Source organism: Branchiostoma lanceolatum, chromosome 7 (genome assembly GCF_035083965.1).
Source record: "Branchiostoma lanceolatum isolate klBraLanc5 chromosome 7, klBraLanc5.hap2, whole genome shotgun sequence".
In the NCBI taxonomy this organism is placed as follows: Eukaryota; Metazoa; Chordata; class Leptocardii; order Amphioxiformes; family Branchiostomatidae; genus Branchiostoma; species Branchiostoma lanceolatum.
Genome location: NC_089728.1, coordinates 4,718,247 through 4,743,944, shown reverse-complemented (window position 1 = coordinate 4,743,944; position 25,698 = coordinate 4,718,247). Strand labels below are relative to the sequence as shown.

At 41.3% G+C, this 25,698-nt stretch overlaps 2 protein-coding genes across 4 annotated transcripts; one reads left to right on the top strand and one right to left on the bottom strand.

The window, feature by feature from the left end:
• Positions 1 to 436: 436 nt before the first annotated feature.
• LOC136438762 (kinesin-like protein KIF15) lies at positions 437 to 25,689 on the bottom strand. The gene is made up of 34 exons (XM_066433680.1): positions 25,496 to 25,689; positions 25,209 to 25,230; positions 24,627 to 24,804; positions 24,271 to 24,347; positions 23,894 to 23,931; positions 23,185 to 23,285; positions 22,729 to 22,908; positions 22,387 to 22,488; positions 19,381 to 19,488; positions 18,954 to 19,079; positions 18,121 to 18,179; positions 14,627 to 14,808; positions 14,122 to 14,213; positions 13,478 to 13,657; positions 12,642 to 12,828; positions 11,973 to 12,106; positions 11,432 to 11,611; positions 10,732 to 10,917; positions 10,146 to 10,253; positions 9,712 to 9,805; positions 9,180 to 9,310; positions 8,464 to 8,658; positions 7,476 to 7,724; positions 6,872 to 7,099; positions 6,086 to 6,232; positions 5,701 to 5,787; positions 5,107 to 5,268; positions 4,259 to 4,359; positions 3,878 to 3,965; positions 3,719 to 3,756; positions 3,452 to 3,523; positions 2,812 to 2,905; positions 1,782 to 1,913; positions 437 to 1,426 (listed from the first exon to the last, which is right to left on the bottom strand). Exons 1-34 carry the CDS (start codon positions 25,509 to 25,511, stop codon positions 1,268 to 1,270), a joined length of 4,233 nt encoding a protein of 1,410 aa, XP_066289777.1. The 5' UTR covers positions 25,512 to 25,689; the 3' UTR covers positions 437 to 1,267.
• Positions 15,625 to 17,546, top strand: LOC136438766 (uncharacterized). 3 transcript variants are annotated; one of them, XM_066433702.1, is made up of 2 exons: positions 15,625 to 15,825; positions 16,438 to 17,546. In XM_066433702.1, the coding sequence occupies exon 2, from the start codon at positions 16,518 to 16,520 to the stop codon at positions 17,544 to 17,546; it is 1,029 nt and encodes a 342-aa protein (XP_066289799.1). In that variant the 5' UTR covers positions 15,625 to 15,825; positions 16,438 to 16,517. The 3 variants fall into 3 exon arrangements, with proteins under 3 accessions (XP_066289799.1, XP_066289798.1, XP_066289797.1); XM_066433701.1 differs by having other exon boundaries at positions 15,625 to 16,014; XM_066433700.1 differs by having other exon boundaries at positions 15,625 to 16,119.
• Positions 25,690 to 25,698: the final 9 nt, after the last annotated feature.

The following is a 25,698-nucleotide window of genomic DNA, read 5'->3' as shown; positions in this document are numbered from 1 at the left end:
TAATATAGAAATACAAATCATTTATTGCTCACAATGTTCTCAAATACACGAAAGTTGTGACATCACAAACATCCAATAAATCTAAACACTAACATCTCTAATCAATTACAATTGAAAGTAAGTTAATGACATTCGTTGTCATATCACTTATTCTTTGCTTAAAAGACAACTTTCACTAACTAATCAAAATGGCATACAAAGCCTACAGTAACCAACTAAGCCATAAACTTTATCCTATTCACAAGGAGTATTTTTGTAGACTAATTTAGCACCATTTTTCTAGACAGAATAAAAAGTTGAAAGAATTGATCTTCAAATCAAGTCATTAAGACAAGGTAATTCCTGAGAGAGCTTTGAGTGAAAGTTTGATATGTGAAACGTGATAACTGATAAGATGAAAACAAAAAATTAGAACAAGACATAACGAATAGAGGGAAAGGACAGAACAGTTTCTAAGGATTCTAATGATTAGGACTACATGTTACATACATGTCAGTTTCCATACATGTAAAGGTTATCATTCTGATGTTTTCAATTGAGGTTGTCTTCAGTACTTGAGAAATGATCCAAGGCTAGATTTTATACACTTGAACCAATTGTGGTTGATTTAAAAGTAATTCTTCCCTCACTACGTGTACCCAAATAGTAATATAAAAGTTACAAAGTCTTTTTCTCAATAGTTCAACATATTAGACTCTGTTACCACTATCTTCATCATCTACATGTACATACTTTTAGACCTACAGACATTTCTCACTACTCATACATGTAGGTTATCATACTACAAGATGTTCATTCACTGTAACCCTGTTCTGTGGCACAAGTGGGACTTTGGAGACAGGACTGAGTCTAATTTGTTGGCTGTCATACAGACATAGAGCGACCACAGAGACAGAATCAATATATACATATTATATGTTACTCCTTGAGTTGGAGGAAGTCAAAATACTAGCCAGTTTGCAGGTGATTGACTGCCTGTGTACAAACTTAGACCAGACCCAAACCAGACGTCCGATTCTCCAAGCATCCTATTAGCCTGAGTGTCATCCAAATTAGTTCCAGGGCTCCCATGAAGTGAGAGTATGGGAGCCCTGGAACAAACAAGGATGACACTCAGTATCCTATTACACCACTTTTGCCACACACTCTGGCAAGCTGCCACTTGACAATAAAAGAGACTTGCACCAGGAAAAAAACATGGCAGTGGGGTCTGTTTGTTACATAGCTACAGACATGGACTGTACAGGTTGCACCAGAGGTCTGGCTGTCATACGACGACGTTCTGTGGGCCGAGGTGGGTGTTCTCCTTGTTGCGACCGTGGCTGCCGGCGTCAGCAGACTTGTGGCGGGTCCTGCCAGCGTCCGCTTCCCGCTGGGTCAGCTGGTTGTTCTTCTGCCACAGTTGTTTTCGCAGCTTGCCGATTTCCTAGATTTAAGATGTATAGACTTAGTGCCAAAAAGATGTCTCATTCTCTAAAGCAAAGTCAGCAAACAGAACAAGAGAACCAATATGCCTAAATTGTCAAAATAGAGACCATGAAAATTTTTTTTAAAAAGGAACAAGAATTGAAGCGACAAAAAGTGGTATCACAGCCAATAAGTCTTGAGCATTAAACAAGACATTTTTATCATTTTCTTGTCATGACGGGCTCTACGAAGGTGAACAAAGTTTCTTGGTTTTTCTTTTCGAAATGAAGCAAAAATAAATGTGCATCCCTCATAAAATTTACTTACTGCAGCCTACTTCTAAGAAGTCATGTTATCTAAATAAATAAACTCACCTCCTTCAGTTCATTGTTTTCCTTCTTGATGGCCACGTGGAGTTGGATCTTCTGGTGAGGGTTCTGATGGCCCACAAGTTTGGTGTTCTCCATGGACAACTGCTCGCATTTCGCCTCAATCTTTTTCAACTCCTACAGAAAGATATGTCGAAAAGAACAAGGTTAAGTACACAGTTCACTACCCTACGTTAATGGAGGTTAGACATCCAGGTAAACCAAAATCTAAATCTAAGACAATTCAATCTCTGTAACTGGATAAGAATTTGTTTCAGAGGTCACTTCAGGACATTTCCAGTGACATCCATCACTCTGCCATCTTCAGGGTCACTAGAATGAACTGCCAGAATGAGTCAATACTTAAAACGCTATGTGTAAAAGCCATTGATACGTAAATCATTTTGGGATTGTTCCTATGATAAGACACCACCATACTACATGTATAGGAACTGCGGGTGGGGTCCTACATGTGTATGTAGTGGAGAGTTCTTCCAGTTAAGATAGAGTTGTAGATCCACCGGTAGATGGCCTCCCTGATTCCAAGTTCATACCACATTGGTTTATGATCAAGGATTTGTGTGTGGAACAATCCTGGCAGAGATACATGTATGATCCCGTAATTGTTGTCCTTCACAATACTTTGAAAAGAAAAGGGTAAAATCTTGAAGTATGATATATATAAACAGAATCTATCTCGACTGAGGTGTGCCTGTGGTGTAGTGGTCTGCGCTTCTGTCTCTCACCACACCTGGTACAAATTACTTGGACCAGAAGGACTGGGGTTCAAGCCCCAGGTAGGATAGCCTCTGGACAAGAGGCGCATTGAGTCATACCAAAGACTTTATAAAAATGGTACATACTTCTGACACAGTTACTTCTGGAAGTTAAACACGCTCCGCTGCCAGTGGACTAGTCCCCAGCTACAGTGATTGCACCATAGTGTGGCCCAGGGCTATAGAACGGAGATGGGCACCACCCTATACATGAATAATGGTGTGGGAGGATTTTAATTTTCTTAACTATCTCGACCAACCTTGCTGATCCTGCTCTTTTCCTCCATAGTCTCTTCCAAGTGAGATCTCAGGGACTCCTTTTCGTCAAAATGCTTGGCCTCCAGGATCTGAACCCTACAGCAGAGATCATACACAAATGGTCAATTACAATAAAATCCTTTTGACAAACATTTAATCATTACACACAACGTAAAAAAGGATTGCTCTGGGGAGCTTTCGAGACGAACGCTCTGTCTCTAAAGACTTCGTCAACCCGGTATTACAGTCAGGTCTTGTCTTGGAGTTCTCCTGTCACGTGACTTGATGTTGAACTTGATTATCACGTGACAGGAGACAGTCATATACAGGCTTGAGATAGTGATGCCCCCTGTCCCTGTTTAAGGTACTGCGTTGTCTGCGGATTTGGATCGCCTCCCAAACACCCCTAGAAAACCAGTTTGAGTCCTGATCTAGCACTTTCACACTGTCCCAGTCTATCTTGTGTTTCTGCTTGGCGACGTGTTCCACCACAGGTGATGACACATTGCTGTGATTACAATAAAATCAGTCACTGGGCGCTCAGCTTGTCTTGTAAACTGTACTTGATACAAATAGGTTTTGCCAATTTTCTTATACAGTGTACTACATCATAATATATCACCATATATTGTCTCCACCCACCTCTCTAGCTCTTGTCTCATCAGTGCAGTGCTCTCCTCCTGCGTGTTCTGTTTGTCCTTTAAGTCGTCAAGGCTGGAGGGAATTACATTGACATTATTAGCAATGAAAAACTTTGCAAACAACCCGAATGTAAAAAAAAAAAACAGTTCGCTGTGCTGCTTAACACCCTTTAAATTGGCAGAGCCATCCATATTATAATCACAGAAATACAAATTGAGATATTCTGAGGTGAACTTAACAGTGAACAGTGAAATACCATGTACTCACTCTTGCTGCAGCTGCATTGTAAGCAGAACAGACTCCTCCTGTAATGGAAGTACATAATACATTCAGTAATCACATGTATCACAGCTGTTTAATATGAATATAAACAATGTGATTATTCTGTTATCATTTTGTAGGAGGCTTGTGACTGTGCAATCTTACCTTTGTCTTAATGGCCTCTTCCAGTGCTGATTTCTGACTGGCCATATTCCTTTTCAGGTGGTCCAACTCAAACTTGTAAAATGCGTCCCTAAAGGAAAAAACAACAACTTTATATTACATGTACACTAAATTGTCTTCACCTCATTAACATTTCAATTCAGAGTTTTGGTATAAAACCTCATTCTTTTCATTAGTCACTGGCGAAAGATAGCGAATGCTGTCTGAAACGTCTGTTCCAAAACTTGATCCAGTTGCTTGAGTAACTGTTTTTGGCATATATTACAATCACCAGCACAAATGCTTTGCTAAATTTGTTACTCTGGTGTCTGAAAGTTTTCAGTTTATAGTTTTATGCTTTCTAATCTGAAGTACCAGACCCACTTTTGCTCTGCTTCTTCCCTGTTGGCCTCTAGTTTATACTCCAGTCCCTGCAGTGTGGTAGCCAGAACGTCTCTCTCCGCTTTCAGGTTCTCTTTTTCAATCTGAAAACAATATTATGAAGAGCTGTGAGGGAACTACAAAGGCAAGATCATGACAGAAGACTTTTAGTAGACGGTAACTTGTAGTCAGAATTAAAAAATCATCTAAAATTGTGCTGGAGAAATACATGTAGTATACAAGAGTGCAGCATGTTTGAAAAGCAGTTGCAATCAGTGTTTTCTTTTTCTGTACCTTAAAAATCTACTGCTCGGCATGTCATGTTCAGTATGTTCAGTCATTTGTTCAACCTTTTTGGCCACTTAGATTTCATAACGAAGGCAGATTTTTTTGCCCAACTTTTCACATGCTTACATTAGTTTTGAGAAACCCAGAGGATGTTCTCAATATAACCATCAGTATGGCATAAGTGTTATTGAAGACTTGGTAAAAGGAAAGTGATCTCGAACCAGTTAAGCTCAAATGAACTCAATGAATAGATGAGCTAATCTTCCACTGGTCGTGACAGAGAAGACAGACGCTATGTACAGTATTTACAGGTTCATTGTACCAGGGAAATTCCTTTAGCTCTTTTCTACAAGCACAATGAACAGTGGATCAAGGCTTAATGTCCTGTCCTAAGGACTGTGACCCTTTTCGGTAGCGTTCATGTCGGGTGAGCGACACAGCCGGGATCGAATCCGGGGCTTCTAGTTCCAGAGGCAAGATCGCTAACCACTGGACTACGCACACTACCAAACGGTGCTTTCCATTTTCCCAAGCCAACACACATATAGGTGCAAACTGCATACCTTCAGTGCACTGATTTCTTCGTTCTTCAGCTTACGAGCTGTCTCGTACTGCTCAACTTGTCCCATGACCGTGGCGTTGTCGGCGCGTAGCTTGTCCAGCTCCTCATTCTGTCTGTCCATGAGAGCCTTCAGCTCTGTCCGCTCGGGGGACTCTGGAGATATCTGGGAACATGACATTAATGTTAACGATTTGAACGCATCCAATTTTCTGGCAATTTTCTGGCAACTATGAGCAAGTTGAGGAAGGGTTGTCTTCTTTCACTATAGTTTCTCCCCAAAATGTCATAGCAGACCGATCTTCCGACTCCATGGTGAAAATTCTATCTGGTACTGTAAATGTAAAAATATTTGCGGGGATTTCATTTTGCAGTAGGGAGAAAGTGGAGTGTTCGCAGTGGTTTTGAGAAGTCGCGTTTGAAACAGCAGTAGCGCTACAGTCACACAATAGAACGGCTTTTTGCAGTGGTAAGTTCGCGATACCACGAAACCCGCAACCATTAAACCACAACAAACATTTCTGCATTTACAATAATCCTGGGCGAGATGTTTGATATGAAGAACAGCACTATAACAAGTGATAAAAGACAGACAGACCTCAATGATGGCCTGTTGCTCCACTTCACGAAGCTTCTCTTCAAATTGTCTCTTTGCATCTCGGAGCTCATTCTCTTTGTCAGTAAGCTGGAGAAAAACAGATACAGAAACATTTTGTTTAAAAAAAAAAGATAAAAAGCATGTTATTTCCACGGGATCTATGATAGTTTAACATACATAAAGTTTATTAATTGTGCATGCAATGCCAGTTTTCATATAAACAATCTTTTGTCAATCCTGTACATCTGACAAAGCTAAAAACTGGAGTATTCCACGTCACCTTCTCAGTCCTATCAACCTGACATAGCTTGCCACTAATCAAGGACTTAAACACTGGACCTGAACCTGAACATGAGTTTAGTTAGTACTACACAGCACTACATACCACATTCTGTATCTCCAGCATTTTCCTGGTGGCTTCTTCAGCCTGGCTCTGAGAGGCCGCCAGCTGCTGGTTCTGTTTGTCCAGTTCCTCCGTCAGCTGGGAGTACTGCTCTGTGGTGTAGGACAGGTCCTCACGCAACATGCTGATCTGTGGGATAGAAACAGCCTGTTGTTACAGATGGGTTCATCAGGAGATGTCGACTCTACGAATCAATAAGAAATGTCAAATGGATGTAGTACAATAGAAGATTTGTATGTATCATACACCAAACTTTCCGTATTTAAAAAAAAAATGTATCTCTGACCCTTTTATTGAGATATTAAACCCTTGTCACACAGCGTGAACCTTTTTGTCGATCGCCAGAAGGTCGTAGGATTTCAATATTAAGCATAATGTTTTTTAACGATTTGCTTCAAAATGTACATTGGACAGGACTCGGGGGCCGGTCCCAAGAATCTTGCAACGATTGAGAGAACATTGGGCACAGTACTGCTGAAATAGCCTGAACATGTATTTTAAAGCTTGCAGACTCGTCAGCCAATTGATTTTTCTGCTGTGTGACTGGGATATGACAGAGGAGTATCCCCTGTCCCTAGGTACTTTTACTTCCCAAGAACCGTCCTGGACTGGAAGTCCCTACCATATACAATGACCAAATTCCAGACCTGGCTAAATTCAGGGAGGAGCTCACAACACCTGAGGAACCGGCAATAACTGTGAATTATCACTTCATGGGCGTGTGACCCCAACTAAGGGGTGTTGCCCAGCATCTATCCAGAATCCTACCTCACACTCCTGAGAGCTCTTCTCCCTCTCCACTTTCAGCTGCAACTCGGTTGTTTCCTCCTGCAGCGTCGCGATGGTCTGCAGCTGTTCCTCGCGGACAGACTCCGCCGTCGTGATGGCCTGTCGGCTCTCGGCCAGTTCCGACTCCACCGTGACCAGCTGGCTGGTCTTGTCGTGTACCTGCTGCCTCAGGTCCTGTACTGTGGACATCAGGCTGGAGAGGGCTTCCTGGGGAGGGGGCGGACAAGGGGCAAAGATGATGAACAACACACATGCTATAGTCCCCTTTCGAGGCCGTAGGGGTTGTTATCCACTGTGTCTAGGGCACAGTATTGGAAGGCGGAGCCTAACCAAGGTCAGGTACCCATTTTTACACCTGGGTGGAGTAAGGAAAGTCATGTTACGTGCCATTCTGAGGGACACAATGTCTAGGAATCAAACCAGTAACCCGATTTTGTGTGCCTAGCTACTTGGCCATTCAACACCACTTTAACAACTGTCACTGTAAATTCAGAGGATTTCTGTATTGTATACAGACACCACTTTCACATTGAACCTTCCCTTGTCCTCAGCTTGCCGCTTCTGAAATAACCTTGAACCTTACCTTGTCCTCAGCTTGCCGCTTCTGAAGTGTCTGTACGCTTCCCCTGGCCTGCTCCAGCTCTTTCCCGACGTCGCACAGTTCGGACACCTTCTCCTGGTACTGTGTGACCAGCCCCTCATGCTGGTTCTTCAGTGTGGCCAGGTCCTGGTTCACCCTGGTCAGCTCCTCCTGTTCTGTCATCTCCTGCACCAGCCTGGCTTGGAGGGTCTTGTTCTCAGCTTTCTGGTTCTCTAGCTGTTCTGTGAGGGACTGAAAGAAAGCAGAAAATTTGTTAAGTTAACAAATTCTGATGCTACAAATCTATCTGCATCTGGGGGCGAGTAAAGGAAATCGAGGACTGGCACTCTTCTCAGCTTTCACATCCTCTAACTGTTTTGAGAGACTGAAATAAAACTAACAAATTCGTGAAGTCCCAAACTACCGTCGAATGTATCTGGCCTCTGGGGCATTGCCAAAAAATAGGAGAGAAAAAGAAATTGATGATTGGATTTGTTCTCAGCTCTCTGGTCATCTAGCTGTTCTGTGAAAGCCTGAAATAAAGCAACAAAGTTGTGAATTCAAAAAATACCAAAGCCGAAAATGCCTCTGACCATGTGACGTTGCCAAAAATACAAGTGAAACAAGCTCTAAGTGGGTGCCTCTAATGACCTGATGACAACTACAACACCATTGGACCCGGGCCAAACCATACTTCCCAATTCTCCAAGTATCCTATTACGCCACTTCCGCCATACATGCTGACTCTCTGCAATATTCACACAACAGCAGACACACACCAAGAAAAATGAAGATAAACACACCAACTGATTACAATACCTCCATTTTCACAGGGAAAATGTTATTAAAAAAGGTTTACCTGTTTATTGCAATAAAACAGCTGCTCAAGCACTGGATAGAATTTTGAAACAGTCAAATTTTATCCAGTTGCAATTGTTTTTTTAGCATGTCTTATTACCTACATGTCTAATCTTCATCAACTTAGTAATACCTGTTTATCCTTTTCCAGCTGAGTGCTGAGGCTCTTCTGGTGGTGCAGCAGCGCCTCCTTCTCCTGCTGCTGATGCTTGAGGAACTGCAGCTCCTGCTCCCGGCTGTCCAGCATGTCCTGCAGCTGCATCTTCTCCTCCTCCACGTGGTCCATGTCCTGTCGGGTTGTTGACAGCTCTCCGCTCAGGCCAACAATCTAGAAGTTAGGAAAAAATAGCTCAAGATTAAAAGTTTTGGACATTTATTCAGTCAGATTTACGACAATTGTGCAAGGACTAACATAACAGGTATCCCCCATATTGTCGCTCATCTGACATGCACGCTAACTGAAAGGGTTGCAGTCCTTAGGACGAGAGTTTAAAAGCCATGGACCACTGTTCATTGCGCTTGTCAAAAAGAGCTGGGGGGATTTCCCCGGTACAATGAACCTGTAGATACTGTACATAGCATCCTTCTTCTCTGTCATGACTAGTGGAAGAATAGCACTTCAGTGAGCAAACTGTATCAATATCAATTTCCCTTTCATCAACTTTTCAAGCTGTCAACCTGGAGACAAGACTGTAGAGTTTTTTCCACTCACACCAGGATGGACCCCTTCTCTTTTTGATAAGTGCTGTTGGTTCCTTAACACAGGCTCAAGGTGTGGGTCCCCACAAACACAGACCTCCAGCTTTACGTTCCATCCCTTATCATCTTCAAAATCTGAATGAAGGTTACCTTAGCTTCTAACTCTGCCAGCTGGGAGTTGTGTTTGGCCTGCAGTTCCTCCCTTTTCTGCTTGGCGTCGCTCAGTTCCCGGTCAGCTGATGACAGCACCACACGGAGGTCTGACACCTCATCGTTTAGGACTGGACCAAGAAGTGTTTAGGGAAAACACATTTAAGTCAACTGTTGCACACTGTTTGCCACATTCAAATCACATTCAAACATCTTGTTTATCAACTTGAAGCCATAATGTAGCGCTACCCAATGTTGTCTGCAAATTTGTTTGCAAAACAAACATGGTACAAAAAAATTCATCAGCCGGATCCATAAGATTTGTTGTTAGGAATTTTCTATGTTTCTTCTCTTCTATCCCTGCATCCTGGACACATATCTACTTCATTAGACAGACATGACTTGGGTCATACTTTCTATAGTGGTTCTTCATTTGTCATGAGAGCTGAATTTTTGACAATACACAAAGTAGAAGACATTGGGCACGAGAGATGGTAGCATTGTTACCTCTTGTTTTTTCAGTGACACCTACCTGAGTTATTGTCTGTCAGCTCCTTGATCTGCCCTTGGAGTTTCGCCCTTTCAGTGGTCAGTTCAGACAGTTTGGTCTCCTTGGTTGACACACGCTGAAAGATAAAATTTGTGTTGTTTACCAAGCAAATAAGTAGATAGAAATCTTCATTAACGAAAAAAAAGAATTGACCAATCCTGACTGTTCATCACAATTATCAGAGCAACCAATGATAGCATGGCAATTAGCAGTTTGATCAATGAGAGTGGTGCTACATGGCCATTTAAAACATTTTCAATTTTGTATGTGTTTATGTTGGATTTGTACGTCTTGATGGATGTCTGAGGGGCTATGGGATCGGTCTACTGTGTGATACAAACTCCTTTTGAGCCATCTGGGTTTTTTTTCCTTTGACACCAAATGTGGTTAAGTTAGTGATGTAATTTCATACAAACCTGGTTCAACTGCTCCACCTGGTGTTCATACTTGGCACTGCATTGCTTCAATTTTAACAACTCTGTCTCTCGTGCCTCGAGATCACGGGTCAGGCTGTTGTTGACATCCTGAACAAAAACAAAGTTTATCAAAAATGACGAAAGCTTCTACTGGCAATCCTAGATACATGGTGTACAATAAAAAAAAACTTAACCGGGTTGTAAAAAAAGAGTTACTAAAGGAAATAGGATTTGTTTTTCTTTCTAGGACCGTATCCCGAGAGATTCATCCCCAGTTTTAAGGATGGTTTCCTCAAAGGATTACTTCAAAACAAAAATTATTCATGCTCAAACAGCCAAGAAAATGCCTGTAAAATTCTGGGAATTCTTACAAACTGCACACAATACTATAGTATACAGTCAACCCTAGTCAGGCAACCACCTAGCCCATCCAACCACCTCCAGAGACAAGTCACACTAAAACATTCCAGTCCATTTTAACATAGTTAACCCACCCTGCCCTCAGCATCCATTTTTCCTGTCACCTTGAGTATTATGTTCGCTCCCTGGGACCATCACAACAACAACAAAATGGTGATATTCGCACCTGCAGTTGCCTGATCTCGTCGTGTAAGGCCTCGGCACACTGCTGGATCATTTCCGGGGGAGGGAGAACATCGTCAATGTCCTCGCCTCTCTCCTCACCTGCCTCCCCCTCCAGGTCAAATGGTATGGGCTGTGGGACCACCCTGGTCCTGAGGTGGTACAGGGCCCTCTTACTGGGAGTCAGGTTCTGAGGGGTGGACAGGACAGTGAACAAATAAAAACATGAGTATACAAGCAGTCACTGTGTATACACACTGAGAGATACTGGAACAATTTAGATGCTACATTTTTTAGTGCTCAAACAGACTGCACGTTGTGACTTTCTTTGAGAGTCGCACAGGACCTGAACATCAAGTTTACCTGTACCCGTACCTGAACAAACTAAAACATATAAAACACTAGTGGACACAATTTTTTCTACACTAAAGATAATCTACCTAAATCCTGTGTCAAAGATTACAACTTTGAAAATTTTGCACTTGAAAATTGAGAAAACTTATACATGTACATACCTTTTGTTGAGATGAGAATATGTAAAACGATGACAATCTACCACTAAAAAAAGACAGTTGACTACATAATAACTTACAGATTATCAACCAAACTTATTTAAGTCTAGGTCCGGCCCTGTTCTGAAATCACTGTAACTATTCCTGTACTTGAAAATTGTTTTGGGGTGCACATCCCTAATCCTTACTGACCTTGATTGTTTCCATGTGGATGTCGTTCATGGTGGTCCTGTTGATCCGGTTGCGGACCTGACACGCCTCCAGAACCTTCTCCAGCTCTTGAGTGGAGGTCTTGTACGAGGCCAGCTCAGACTCTAACTCAAGCTGCTTCTTCTCCCAGGACGCTTCCATCTGCTGCAGGTTCTCCTTCGTCTACAAAAAAAATAAGTTATTGAAAAATGAAAGTATTGGCCTTATGAAGATGACATACATCGAAACGTCGGCTGGTGAAAATACTTGGTTGTGAATAAAAGAACTTTGCTATAAAAAAATGAAGCAAATGTATTCTATTGTTCCTACTTGTTAAGTATATGACTTGGCCTGTTTATTTTCCACAGTCCCTAGACCTCCACAGTGGAACGGTGTGGCATGGTAGCCTTGTACATTTTGCACATTTTAGTCTCAAAATAGACATTAAAACCTTTCATTAACTGGAAACTTATGTTTTGAAAGATGAAATAAAACCTATCGACCATTGCAAACCATGGAGAAGGCACCAGTAGTAGACCCTTACCACATCCAACTCCTCCTGCAGTTTTTGCACCTTCGACTTCAGTTTCTCCATGGTTGCCGTGGCAACTGTCTCTGCAGCGAGCGGTGTGCCCGCAGCAGTCAGGCTGGCCCTACGGTCCACAGCTGGGGCGCCTCCTGAAAAATATGATTCCAGCACTCCTGTACCTTACTACTTCCAAAGGATTCAATTGACATGTAGAATGGACTGACAACAAAAATCAAACACAGGGTTCAGCATACCTGAGATAGATAACATGATAAAGCTTAACTAGCAACCCTTCTTTACATTATGAGCTTCTTCACTACAACACTATATGAGATTACAAAAGCCTGATACCATTGTCTGAACATCATTGAAACAAGCTCCAAATTGGAACCCCTAACGACCTGAAATTACTGTGCGGGTGTAGCCATGAGTCATCCTGGCTCTCAACTACAACACCAGTCGTCCAATTCTCCAAGTAACCTATTACACCATTTACACCTGGAAGAAAGTTTAGCATTGTATTATGACTACTACCAACAAAGATGAGCTTCAGTTTCAGTTTCAGTTTATTTATTTTACCAGAAATACATGTCGCCTGGTGGCGTTTTTCAAAGACTTCTGGAGGGGTAAAACCCCTTACATATTAATACAAAGCAACATTTAAAAAGCTTCCATGATACTAACCGTCCTCCTTTGCCATGAGCTCCTTGAAGCTGTTCTCCAGCTCCATGACCTGCTGTGCGCTGTAGGCCTTGTTGCTCAGGTACTCCGGGGTGCGCATCTCCTTCAGCTTCTTCCGCAGCCCGTGGTTCTCCATGGCGAGGCGCGTCACCTCCGGGTGGTGGGACACCTGGTCCTTCAGAAGCTCGATCTGAGAAGACGGAAATTGGAGTTAACAAAAAAATGGAAGTTATTACAGAAACTCTTTTAAAAAAAAGATTTCTGTCAGATAACATGCTGTCAGATAACTTCCGATCTGAGAAGACGGAAATTGGAGTTAAAAAAAAAAAGGAAGTTATTCTAGAAACTCTTTAAAAAAAAGATTTCTGTCAGATAACATGCTGTCAGATAACTTCCGATCTGAGAAGACGGAAATTGTAGTTAACAAAAAAAATGGAAGTTATTCTAGTAACTCTTACAAAAAAAAAAAATTCTGTCAGATATAAGGATGTCAGAATCTTACAGTATTTTTGTCTAATTCAAAAAGACATGATATTTCACAGGCATTTGGTTTGAAAGTGGGTTAAGATCCCCCCCTTTTCTTCCTTATACTCTAAAAAAGCTATTTTTCATACTTTCTAATGTAGCAGCATGTCTGTACAAAGGTCAGCTTGCAGCCCTGTAACCAGTGCTTTAGACATGCAAAGGGATCCACTCCTATGACATTGCCAAAGTGTGTTGCTAGCTTCTAAAGACATGAATGGTACAGAAAAACATGCCCAGTGCTTTAGACAGGCAAAAGGATCCACCCCTTAGGCATTGCCAAAAAAGACAAACTTGGTACAGAAAAAGGTGCCCACCTCCTGGCGAAGGTCCACAATGGTTTGGTCCTTCTCAGTTTCTCCCAGCGTTCCTGCCCCGCTCTTCTCCAGACGACTGATGTGGCTTTCTCGCAGCTTGATGATCATCTTACTGGACTGGACAAACTTCTCCTTCTTCTTACAGAGATCTTCAAGTTGATGGATCTTGTCTTCCTTTGCCTGCAAAATACATTCAAGCATTGTCTGATGGTATTAAAAACATACAAAAAATAAGAATGATCAGTCAACCTCTTCTTAATTCACCCTGTCAAAGATTTGAACAAAAACACCCCTACAGAACTGGGTGCAAGGGGTTCAAAACCTACATAACTTAGTAAACTCTTTGTCCCAAGAGCTTTAATCTACCACTCAAAAGTCATGATAACAGCATGTCCAGAACATGAGATATCAAAAACAGAAATTCGACTGAAGTATGGTAGAAAGCCAGTCGAGGCCCACTTTTGAACTTGACCTAAGTTTTTCCAACCCCTACCAACATACCAAATATCAAAAAGATCCATCCACAACCCAACCAACCAATAACAGCCCCGAAAACATAACCTTCTTGGCAAGGTAAAAAGACCACACAATGTAACAGCTATGTTTCATACAGTGATGTCACTAAACTCAATAATCTGCATTACCTTCTGTTCTTCTCCGGCCTTGGTCCTAAGGAACATTGCATCACAGAACCATTTCCTGTACTTGCCGTCTACAGCACTGCCGTTTCCCTCTGCTACGAAATAAATAATGGAGACATGAAAAATCTGTGGAGGAATTTGTCAATAACAGGGCACAGAAATAAGTACTAGATACTTTTGGCTTCATACATTCAAAAGTATTACTTTTTTTGCAGAAGGGACGTAAAGCCATAGGCCCCGTGTTTGAAAAGAGAACACCTTGACTATGTAGTAAGTGCAGGGGGATCTTTAACATGCTCAACTTGAGCATGTTAAAGATCCCCCTGCACTTACTGTAAAGATTAGGGGTCCATACCGGTGTGAGTGGATCAAACCTTACACTGTTACAGTCCAGTCTTACATAGCTTGTTATCAGCTTGTACCTACAGTACAAAACTGATATGCTATGCCTAAAGGTGCTTTACAAATCATGTGAAACAAACAGACAAACAAGAATGAAACATTTTACCTGATGCCCCAGATTGTGGTACACCCCCTGCCTTGCAGTCTGCCAGTTCTTCTTTCAGCTTCTTGATCTCAGCCTGTAGCTGGGAGACATTGCCGTGGAGGTCCTCGTTTACAACTGCCTTGTTCTTGATCATCTTCGCCCGACGAGCAAAGTTCAGGGTCGACAAGGTTTCTCCAAAACACCTGGAAAAACAATTACCTAAACTTAACACCAACAGCTATGATGCAATCAGACTCAAAGATTATTATTCGCACAAATTCTTAACATAATCAAACCAAAACCTTTGGTGCAGACATCTTAGCTTCTAACATTGTAGCTGTGTCTGACAGCACAAACTTGGACCACAAGAAAGTTAGTCTTCTTATACTTAGATTCATTGGTTCAGATTCATCTACTTGTATGAACTTATGCAAAGGCATACTAACCTGGTTTAAACATACAACACATTGATAGCTATGAGGCCTACATTAATGAGAGTATTTCTAAAAGCAATATCATTAGACAAGGCAATGATTTTCCTATTGCAATCTCTACAAAGGAAATTCAAGGTTGGATTGGGTAGAAGTTATAAGAAGTAGACTTTTTGTGAAAGAATCTATACCAAAGAAGAAATGAATAAGCCTTCAGAGAGTTCTTTATTCAAACTCAATTCTAAAAAAAAAAACATTCCAACATTAGAGCCAACACATGAACCTAAGAGGACACGGAGGTGGCCTTTATTTAATTTTTTTTGGCCATGGGGCCGCAGTAATTAGATGGAATTGCTTCCTTAATTGTATTCCAACACAAAAACATTTTCTCTGTATGGCATTGCATGCGCAATGTATACTAGTACTCTTTTGTGTTTACTTTAGTTGTCAATTCAAATGTTAGCCTGAGGCAAAAACTGGGAAAGGTCACAACAATGTCATGGGTCAGAGTGCAATTGTGACATGAGACTCATGTATATTAGGACTTATTATATTAGCAGGGCCAATGTTTGGCCACGATATCTAATTACATGTAACATACAGGCACTGGGCAGTCAGCGACTCAGATCGACCTGTGACACTTGTACAGCTCTAATTGTGCTTGCTTGTGCAATTTTAATGGCATGGGGCAATCAGGAATCAAACTGGGTAAACATGCTTCCGATAACAGAAGCCAGTTCTCTTCATTACTAGGAAGTTCTGTTTGTCAAACAGCTGCCCACATGACTGGTACGAACCTTGTTCTATTTACTCCTGAGCCATTGTTTAAGTGCTTGTAACCTGACACCAGGTGACGCAAAACACAATAGGTGTTATTTACATAAGGTGACGCAGTTATTGGCGGAAAGTATGTGCCAGTCCTGTCATTTCCCAAGGCAAGTTACAACTTGTCAGTGCTTTAGCATGACTCTCAGAAAGGTGAGTAATCATAAGGTGTTCACAGATCACAACCAGTGCTGTAAGCACTAATTATAGTAATCTGGAAGGTCTGCACCTGGAGGCAATAGGAAGACGTTCAAGCAGGTATGTATACGTACATTTGTCTATCGTCTTTAAAGGTATTTGAATCCGTCTTACATTAAATATAATAACATAACTCATTTGTTTTTGCCTACCGATTATAGATACCTCTTACATAATTACAACTAACCAAAAAGCTAATACCTTGTGACAACTGTTGATACATGTAACACAGTCACTGTAGACTTATTACCTATTGTAATTACATGCATGCATAGACAAGCAAGTGGCAGAAAGGAATGAGGTTGACTGGTGTTACCAATAAATGCAAATATTCTATAAATCAACATCATCTTCCTCTTCTGCTTTTGTGTTTCACAGATGAGGAACTTCTCCGTGAAACCAAATCACATATAATATCAATCAAGAAGACCTATTGAAACTTAATCACTTTAGCCACCATGGCTCTACAACCAAATCCAGTGTACCAGACAGAACATGTCTTGCCTAAAGTTATCGTCCCAAAAGCGGCAAAAGGCAACAAGAAGAATGCAAGCGAGGACATTGTACGAGAACTGAACGAGGCTTTAATGCAAACATCCGTCACAGAGCACGGGCGCCATCCCTACAGATACGGCATCGCTTCCGTCAACTTCAAGGGGGACACGAAAGGCGCCGGGAATGCAAATTTACGTAAGCTTCTTCTCAGTCAACTTCAGGGGCAGACACACGTATCTATTGTCTTTGTACAAGAGTGTCCGTGGGCAGATGCCACAAAACAGCTTCAATTGGAGAACAAGTTCTGCTACACAGGAGTCGCCAATGAAGCGGGGATTCTCTGGAATAGCGAGCTATTTGAAGTGGAACGCTTAGACTCGTACAAGCTGATTGGAGACAAGTACCCGAATCTAATCCAACACCGTGGTCGAACATGTATCTGCAAGTTCACGCTTAAACCTGAACCTGAACAGCACACAGCAAGTAGCAACGTCGCACTAGAGAGGACGGCAAATGTATCCGACTTCATAGCCATATCCTGGCACGGACCACACAAATGTATTGACGCAGAAAAGCAGCTGATATTCCGAGACCTTCTCAGCTTTGTTCAGACCCTCACGGACAGCAAGAATGGGCAGACGGCATGCATTATCGGTGGCGATTTTAACTTCAGTATTGACAAGGCGCACAAGAATATTGACGATTCCCCCGGGCTGGCCGTTGCTGCGTCTTACGGATCAGAAACAATTGACTACTTCATCTTCACCTCCGACATGATAAATGTTCTGCATGCTCAGCAGTTGTCTTTGAACTACGACACCGGGAGTGTGTATACAACACAGGATAGAGACAGGGCCAGAGCGGAGGCATGTAAGACGGCTGCCAACAAGATCATCGATCACAGTCCGATATTCGCCGTGCTAGACCTTGGAAGCCCGTCGCCATTTTCCTCTCCACGCAAGAGTAAAGCCGGGCAAAACTCAAGAAAATAACTTCAAGTTCAAACAAGGGATCATTGAAAAATCAAGATCAGGAAAGTTTGAAAGTTAGAGGAGTGTGCTCCAAACATTACCATAAAATCACTTACTTGACAGTTTGAAATACTGCAAGTGATTACTGTTAATCATGAAACTTTGACAGTTGTGATATTTTTGCAGTGACCTCTCCACCGCGACTTCATGACACTGTGAATATGCCTCCGTTGCATAACTACTGTACTACATATATATATATATATATATATATATATAGAGAGAGAGAGAGAGAGAGAGAGAGAGAGAGAGAGAGAGAAAGGTAACATACTAATACTATCTCCTGTTTAACACTGAGATAATAACAGTCACAGATATTTCTGCAAATGTATCGTACATGTATATCAGACTTTTATGAATCTATATCTCGTATCAATGCCAAAATCAAGAACTTGTTCCTTCTGTCAAGGTCTTCTGTCAAGGTCTTTACAACCAAACTTCTGCCATAACTTTATGAATATCCAAAAAACCTCATCAACCAACAAATACCGTCGATTGTGGTGAAACATATAACCATGATTTTATCTAGACTTACTTGGAGCCCGGGTGAACATTTGCGATGATATAGGTCTTTGCATTGCCTCCGAGAGAATCCTGTAAGCAAAAAAAAAACACAGAGGAATTAAAGAGTCACACAGTTACAACAAGTCATTTGCATAATTTATGCAACGTGATGTACACTTTTAAGTTAGAGCTGACCAAGGATTTTTGTTATTTTTGCAACTAGAATTTTGAGAAATAAGATTTAGAAATATTTCATGAAACATGTAACCACCATTAACATGAATCTGCCAAATTACATAAATCTGCCACCATGAAAAACAGTGGGTTTGAGTCTTTGAGAGATCTCTAATGCAGCATCCCCCAGGTATGCTCAGTTTAGATATGGGGGATGTTAGGTTGGAGATCTGTTTGGAAGTGTCTTTTCAGAGTGTCCGAGTTATGTACGCTGGTGGAATTATATATGTTTGTAGATGTTACATGTACATCTATGCAAACAAGTAAAAGAGGAATTTGTGCGGCAGCTGACAAGGGAGTACACTACCCACTAGGAACCTGAATTTGAGTTAAAGAAACTTATAATCACTTTCAGGGATGACTTGCACTGTTGTGTCAGAACTAAACAGTGAATAAACCAGACAAGTTTGAGTTTATTACAATCTGCAGTTATGCCGTGTCTTTGATAATAGTCTTTGTTAAAGAGTCTTCAACTTAATTTAGCCATTTTGCTTGCGTTATGCCCTTATAACATTCTTCAAATATGCCATGGGTTCAGGTTTGGACTTATTAGGTCCGGGCCTGAACCTAAACCTCTGGATTCGAATCCGGACCTGAACCTGGGTTTATGTACTCATCCCTATTACCTACCCTCAGAAGGAAGGAGAGTTTGGAGTCCCTGTACGGCACGTGGCGTGTCTTCCCGTGGGCGATGTCCACCAAGGCCATGATGACGTTCCCCAGAGCACTGAGAGACTTGTTGATACTACCTGCTTCCTGTAAGTTTTAAAAGAAGAAATTCTACATGAAAATCAAAGAGAGAAAAACACACAAGTGATACACTTTCAAAACAAAGCTGTCACATTCAAAAGTTTCCCTTTCAGTATACTAAAAAAATGTATGCATCTAAAACCTAAAATATATTTCCCTAAATGCCTAGTCTATCAAGCTACTAGGGGCACAATTTAATCAGGACAAGGCCTAGGGAAAAAAATGTTCAGTTCCTAGTTACTTGACCAACTTCAAGGGTCTGAACGAATAAACAACCGAATTAGATTTAGCGTCCTTCTCCACCCACCTTGAGTCGGACTCCTGCTGAATGTGTGTCCTTCTGTCTCTCACTGCCGGCCAGATCCACGAGATTCAGCTGGGAGGAACGGATGTTCATCACACCTCCCTTCTTCTCCTGCAAGTGAATGAAACATAAAGATGGCAAGGTGGTCTTGTGGTTTGTTGACTTAGAATCTAAAGGTTCTGGGTTCGAATCCCTAGTATAGGCCCCAATATTAATGTTGTGCCCTTGGGAAAGGCACCTTACACCTATCCAGTGGTAGAAATACTTTTTTTCAGTGTTCTGCAATATTGCAGAATGTCAAAAATTTTTTCTGCAATTTGAAAATATTTTCTGCAAATACACATGCCTCCATACTACAACCTTCTCAACTTAATAATGCCTACTTACTTACATTACATCTATAGCTTTGCAACATTGCTGTAATTCTTTATTCTCTCACTCTATCTTTGATTATCACTACAAAGTTTTTAAGAGCAATACCATGCATGTGTGTGAAAAATATTAAATCAATAGCGAAAATTGCAACAGCAAAAGTATATTTATTCAATATCAATCAAATCAAATATTCGTTTGATCATTTCAGTATGTGTATCAAAATTAACAACAAATTCAACAGCCTGCCTGATAAGGAGGACAAGGGTATTTATCCTTGCAAGAAATACGTGTTCTGATGCGTATTATGATTAATAATAAATAAGATCGCACGACCTGTGACACAGCCACGGTCCACAGAAAACATGACAAAAAACGACGAAAAAATGTAAAATTCAAAATAAAACGCCTTTACGCAAACCTTGGCCTCTGTGTAGTTTTTGTATAAATCTGAAACATTACTATCGGTTTCAAACATCGGACTCCGACTTCGGACATTTGGAGAGACTCCAGAGACGGCCCGGTGATGTTAGTTTTTCACGTGGGTGCCCCCCTCCCCACTGTGTCGGCACAGGAGAAATGTTCCGCCTTTTCCACACAAGGCGGTGCTCAATATCTATCCGAGTAGTTCGCAACTTCATCGCTGCCATCTGGGCTTCAAGGACCACGGGCTAATGAAGTGGCCACCGTTTCGTTCCTTCTGTCATCGCGCCCATGCCCCGAGTTCGAGCTCTGAAGAAATCGCAGCTTGCGACATACTTATTTACGCTAGAGAAACATCCGGGAATTGTTTTCCCGACTTTTGCCGACCCCGAGATCGTGACCGCGGAGATTAGCGAGGGTTGACGGAAATGCACGAATTTGACATTTTCTCACATGATTCGTCCCCGAAGTTTAATCACGGAAAGTGTCGAAACCCCCCGAAAATACTGACCTCAAGTAGCACCAGGCAGTCGGAACGCACCGAAACGCTGCCATCTCGCGCTGTGGGCTTCAGTTTATTTTATACAGCGCCGCTGGTTTGCTTACTACAGTAGATTCCGCATATCTGTATAGCCCATTTGTCAGCGCAAATTATACGACTCTCCGAACTATACGACTGTCCGAACTAGCGATATTGACGTCCCGAAGGAGGGGAGGGGGCGAATAGGATTTTGAGCAAGACACATAAAGACACTAACGATATCGCAACTTTATTTTGCAAAATTTTAATCAAAGTACAATCCAACCTTTTCGTCGATCTTAGCGTCACCATATTGGTTTAAATACGCGATCTATTTCGTTCAGATAAGCCCAAACTGCGTGGGAAACTCCTGCCAAATAAAAAACTCCCGCCGCATGTTGATCACGTGAAATCTTACAGTCAACCAATCAGAGCACAGGTTTTATGACATGAACCAATCAGCGCGTAGAAAAATGCATATCAATGAGTACACAAAGATGGCCGCCCAGCGTCAGCCGGCCTTCGCCGCTTTATTTTTTCTGAACTCGCGACGTAAAATACGAGTCATCTACGCTATATCAGCAGAATTTTCACGGGCAAAGAATCTGAGGAATAGGTTCTCCGCTGAATACGGCCACAAATAACGGTAAATCGCGGCAAAATACAGCGTAGAGGCTCAAATTCTCCGACAAAAATCATGTTTTTCTTTTCGTATTTTTGTTCACTTTCGTCGCTTGAGTCTTGAAAAACAGGTTTTTAATGAGATCACCGTATGTCAAAGGCACCGATATCGCTTGTCTGCAAGCATGACAATAGCGAGTAACAAAAGAATGTGATTGTTGAATGATAGACGGCGTCCCCACTCCCGAAACTACAATGCAAATCCAAAATTTAGCCTATAGTTGTGGGTCATTTTACGATAAAATCGGACAAGATTCTATACAATACCCCGAACTTTACGACTATGGGCTATACAGATATGCATTGATTTTACAATTGAGTGAATGGTAAATGGTTTGGTGTTTTGGAATTCTATACAGAAAGACGAAATATACAGAAAAAAGGTATACAAATAATTGGCATATACTGTAGTAAGTCTATATAATGTCCTGAATTGAGAGCCATTGAATCCCGAGTCTGATTTTCTTCTGCAAAATTGCAGATTGTTTAATTTTTCTTCTGCAATCTTGAAAATCTTTATGCAATTTGCAGATTGCAGACGGGTATTTCGAACGCTGCCTATCTCTTCACTAGACTCAGGTGAAAATGAGTATCTACAACGAGGCTTCAATCGTCATCTCAGACAAGACGTAAAGCTTGAAAACCCGTGTTTGAGGAAAGCCGCACCTTGAGCTATGATGGACAATGAAAGGAAAGGACACTAGTAGTAGTATCCAGTATTGATTTAAAGTTAGGAATCATGTAAATTGCCTTTTAAGAGGAAGACAGTAACAATACAGTAATTCTTATTTCTTTCACTGTAACTTTATGTCCACGTTTTCACGGTCACCTCTGTACCATGAACTTATCATCACCGTGACAAAAAAACTATTGTTATTATTTATGATTCCTTCACACATCCATTCTGTAAATCACTTGCCATCGTGAAGTTAAAATTCAGTGAAAATGTCAAATGTCCATTTTCCTTACATCGTGAAATTTTGCTACTGTGAAGATAAAGTGAATTACAGTACCTTGGATTCTATAGTCAGGGTAAAAACGGCATGGCTGCGTGACGACTCCCTGTTCATCGACGTAGAAGCAACTCTGCGATTCACCCACCCTGCAGACAGGACCTGCAACAACACATACATGTACTGTTAGAGCTGTATGCACTTGTGCTTGAACTCTATCCTTCAGATTAATTACAACCAGGTGCAACACATTATATCGTGAACAACCATTGGACAAACTTCAACTTGGCGGCTCTTAAGAAACCTTGGGTTGAGCTTAAAAATTACTTTTGCAATGTGATTCTGGATACATGTACTTATTGGTCAACTTATAGCCTTAGTAACTATGTCCTGTATCTATACCTGGTGGGCCTCGATTGCACTTGTGACGTTCTGTTCGATCAGCCCATCGACGAAAACTCCCTTCTTGATGTTCTCGCGCAGGTGCAGTCCCGTGGACGCCGTGTCCAACAGGTCGAAGATCTGCTCGTTGTAGATCTCCAGGAACGAACACCGCGTCACAAACTCCACGGCATCACCACGCTGGGAAAAGACAACAACAGACATTGAATATCTCCTGATTTAAATTCTATGCTACAACTAAACAGTGACAGCCTGTAATTCTGCAGTACCTGATAATACTGCTAGGGAACCAAAATCACCATGTTTCTTCGGGACTTCAATAATTACCCAGTGCCCACACACCAAAATTCATACAAATCCATCAAAAATCATCTTGCGTTATACAAAGTACATACACAACCAAAAACAGTAGTACCTCTGTCGGAGGTAATAAAATAACAAAAAGTAAGAACTAACCTTTTCCTGCTCCCTGCTAATTAGATTGAACAAATACTCAAAGCTGCGGGGTATGACACCCCGTAGCTCATGGCGGAAATCGCAACAATCCTCCAGTGGTCCTAGAATGACAGGATAAGAAGAAAAAACTTCTCTCAGTATTCCAGTCAAAATTGTAACACTGTCACAATATATCTGGGTGGACAAAATAAAAGATAGCTAGCCTAGGGAGTGTGTGTGGTTCATTTTACATAATCCATATGAAATCAGAACTTTCTTTCTACTGAGGTAGAGAACTATGAGTATGAAACATTTCTGCATGTGAAAAGGCACAAAAAATGGTAACATGCAAACATTCTATCAATAAAGCAGTCACTAATACTGCAGGGTGCTCCTCTATCCTGTTCTAAACCCAGCTCCATCCTGTTGATTTTCAAAGTTACTAAGTTAGGGTATTTTTTTCCAATTTTTACCCAGCAAAGCCTGTAATTTTGCTCAAAACTCTAGACATTTCAGTTGTAAATTTAAAGCTGAAGTTGCAGGAAAGGACTTCCATTATGTCTGAAAAAGGCAAAATGCAACAGCCTCTCTTCTTTTGAGAAGTGTGCACCCCTTTCCAGACCTTCCCCCTCGCGACACTTATCCTGTGCCTGGCTCCTCCCCCCATCCTGCTCTATATTTCTGGGGAGATCCCTGTACTGGCAATAAAGAAATAAGACTGTAGACATACCCAACATGGTAAAAGTCTTTCCAGATCCTGTCTGGCCACTGGAGAAAATAGGAAGTTGTGACGAGTTAAAATATCTTTTAAAAAGCCTGTGTTTTAATACTATTACTTTTGATTGACAAATCTGTATTCAGCATGCAGTTTGACTATAAAGATAATTGAGTCAGATGTCAAAAATCAATGCGGCACTTCTGAATATTATTCTCACTACTACTACATTAGCAGGACTGACTTGTTTGATGCTAGGATAATCCAACAACCAATCTCTGTAGGAAATTGACATTTTGAAATTGGTATCAGAATCATCGTAGAGTAACAGCCGTATGCATCATTTGTACATGTTCTTTGCATCAGCCAGGTCCGAGAGGAGTTTTGCTTACTATGCAAATATTGTGCCATTGTAGCCACCAACACAACTTTCGATGATTTTCTTGCCCACTGCACCAAAGACTGCTTCCTAGTTTGGACAAAGCAAAAAAATTGGCATCAGAACAAAGCAAAAAAATTTGTTACAAGGTTATAAAAGAAGATATGACAAAATATCTTTCACAACTTCACAAGCCTATTATTCAAACTTTACTGGTAAGACCAACTTCGGATCAGTGTCCTTGTATGTATGTATGTGTGTTTCAATGTGTGTGTGTGTGTGTGTGTGTGTGAACGCTTCTGTTAGCATTAGGCCACTCATTGGCTGAACTGCTACTACTAAGTAATTGTGAAGGACGGTCACTCTGACCTGTGTTGTATTGATGGCAGCCACATGGTCAAAAGTGTATCTCCTGGGGTCAGGCTTACAGTCCATGACGATGACGTTGGGAGCCTGTACCGCCAGGCACATGCTCTGTTCGTAACTGTTGTCCGGTTCATCTGGAGGCCGTACGCGGACGTACACCTTGATCGAGTCTTCCTCAGTACTGTATAGTGTATGGTTCAAGTAATCACATGTATGTGTGAGTAAAACTACTAAAAGAAAGGACAAGATGTTTGGCAATTATGTTTCATGAATAATTTACTGATAACATTAAATGAATAGCTCACTGCGCCTCCTGAAAAGGCATGCAGACCCTCAAAATTTGTGGTTACAGAAAAAAATGGTGTTATGAATAGCATACTACAGAAAACAGATATAGCATTAGAGTACTTTTTAAAAAAATTGATTTTTTAAATTCAATTTAAACTACTGTGAAATTATAACGTTAGATGTTGCTTTGAAAACTAAATGACCACTTTTTAGGGTGAGGACTCTGAGGAGTGATTTTAAGGTGTATGCAATTTTATGTCTGTGTCACTGTGTGTATGATGTGCAAACAAGTCATACCTTGTCACTCCTGCCTTGCCATCTGTGGAGGGGGGGGAGACATAAAATTTAGAAACGTCAAAAAGAAATTATATGGCAGTGCACACGGAAAATTCCTAAATTTGTGACGTGCATTGGTAGACTTATTGCTGGGTTCACAACATTTTGCAATAAACAAACAAGTTATTCACCTGTATTAAAGTTGACTCCAAGACTAGCTAAAGCAAAATTATCATGTTGCTTCAAGTCAAAAATCCACAAAAAAATTTTTCCACAGACGAGCCGAGACGTGTCTCTTTTGTTCTTACCAGTCGTCGGCGCCATTATTCGCTCCTTACACGTCCTCTACTACACACACACGCTTGCAAGTAAGCTTGCTTGAACTGTCGTCCAGCCAAAACGTAAAATTATAGAACTAAACAACGTTAGAGACGACTAAAAAGCTTCTCTGCACAGCAGAAAAACTTGAACAATGGCGGGTTGCCTATTTTGCTAAGTCACGTGATAAAAA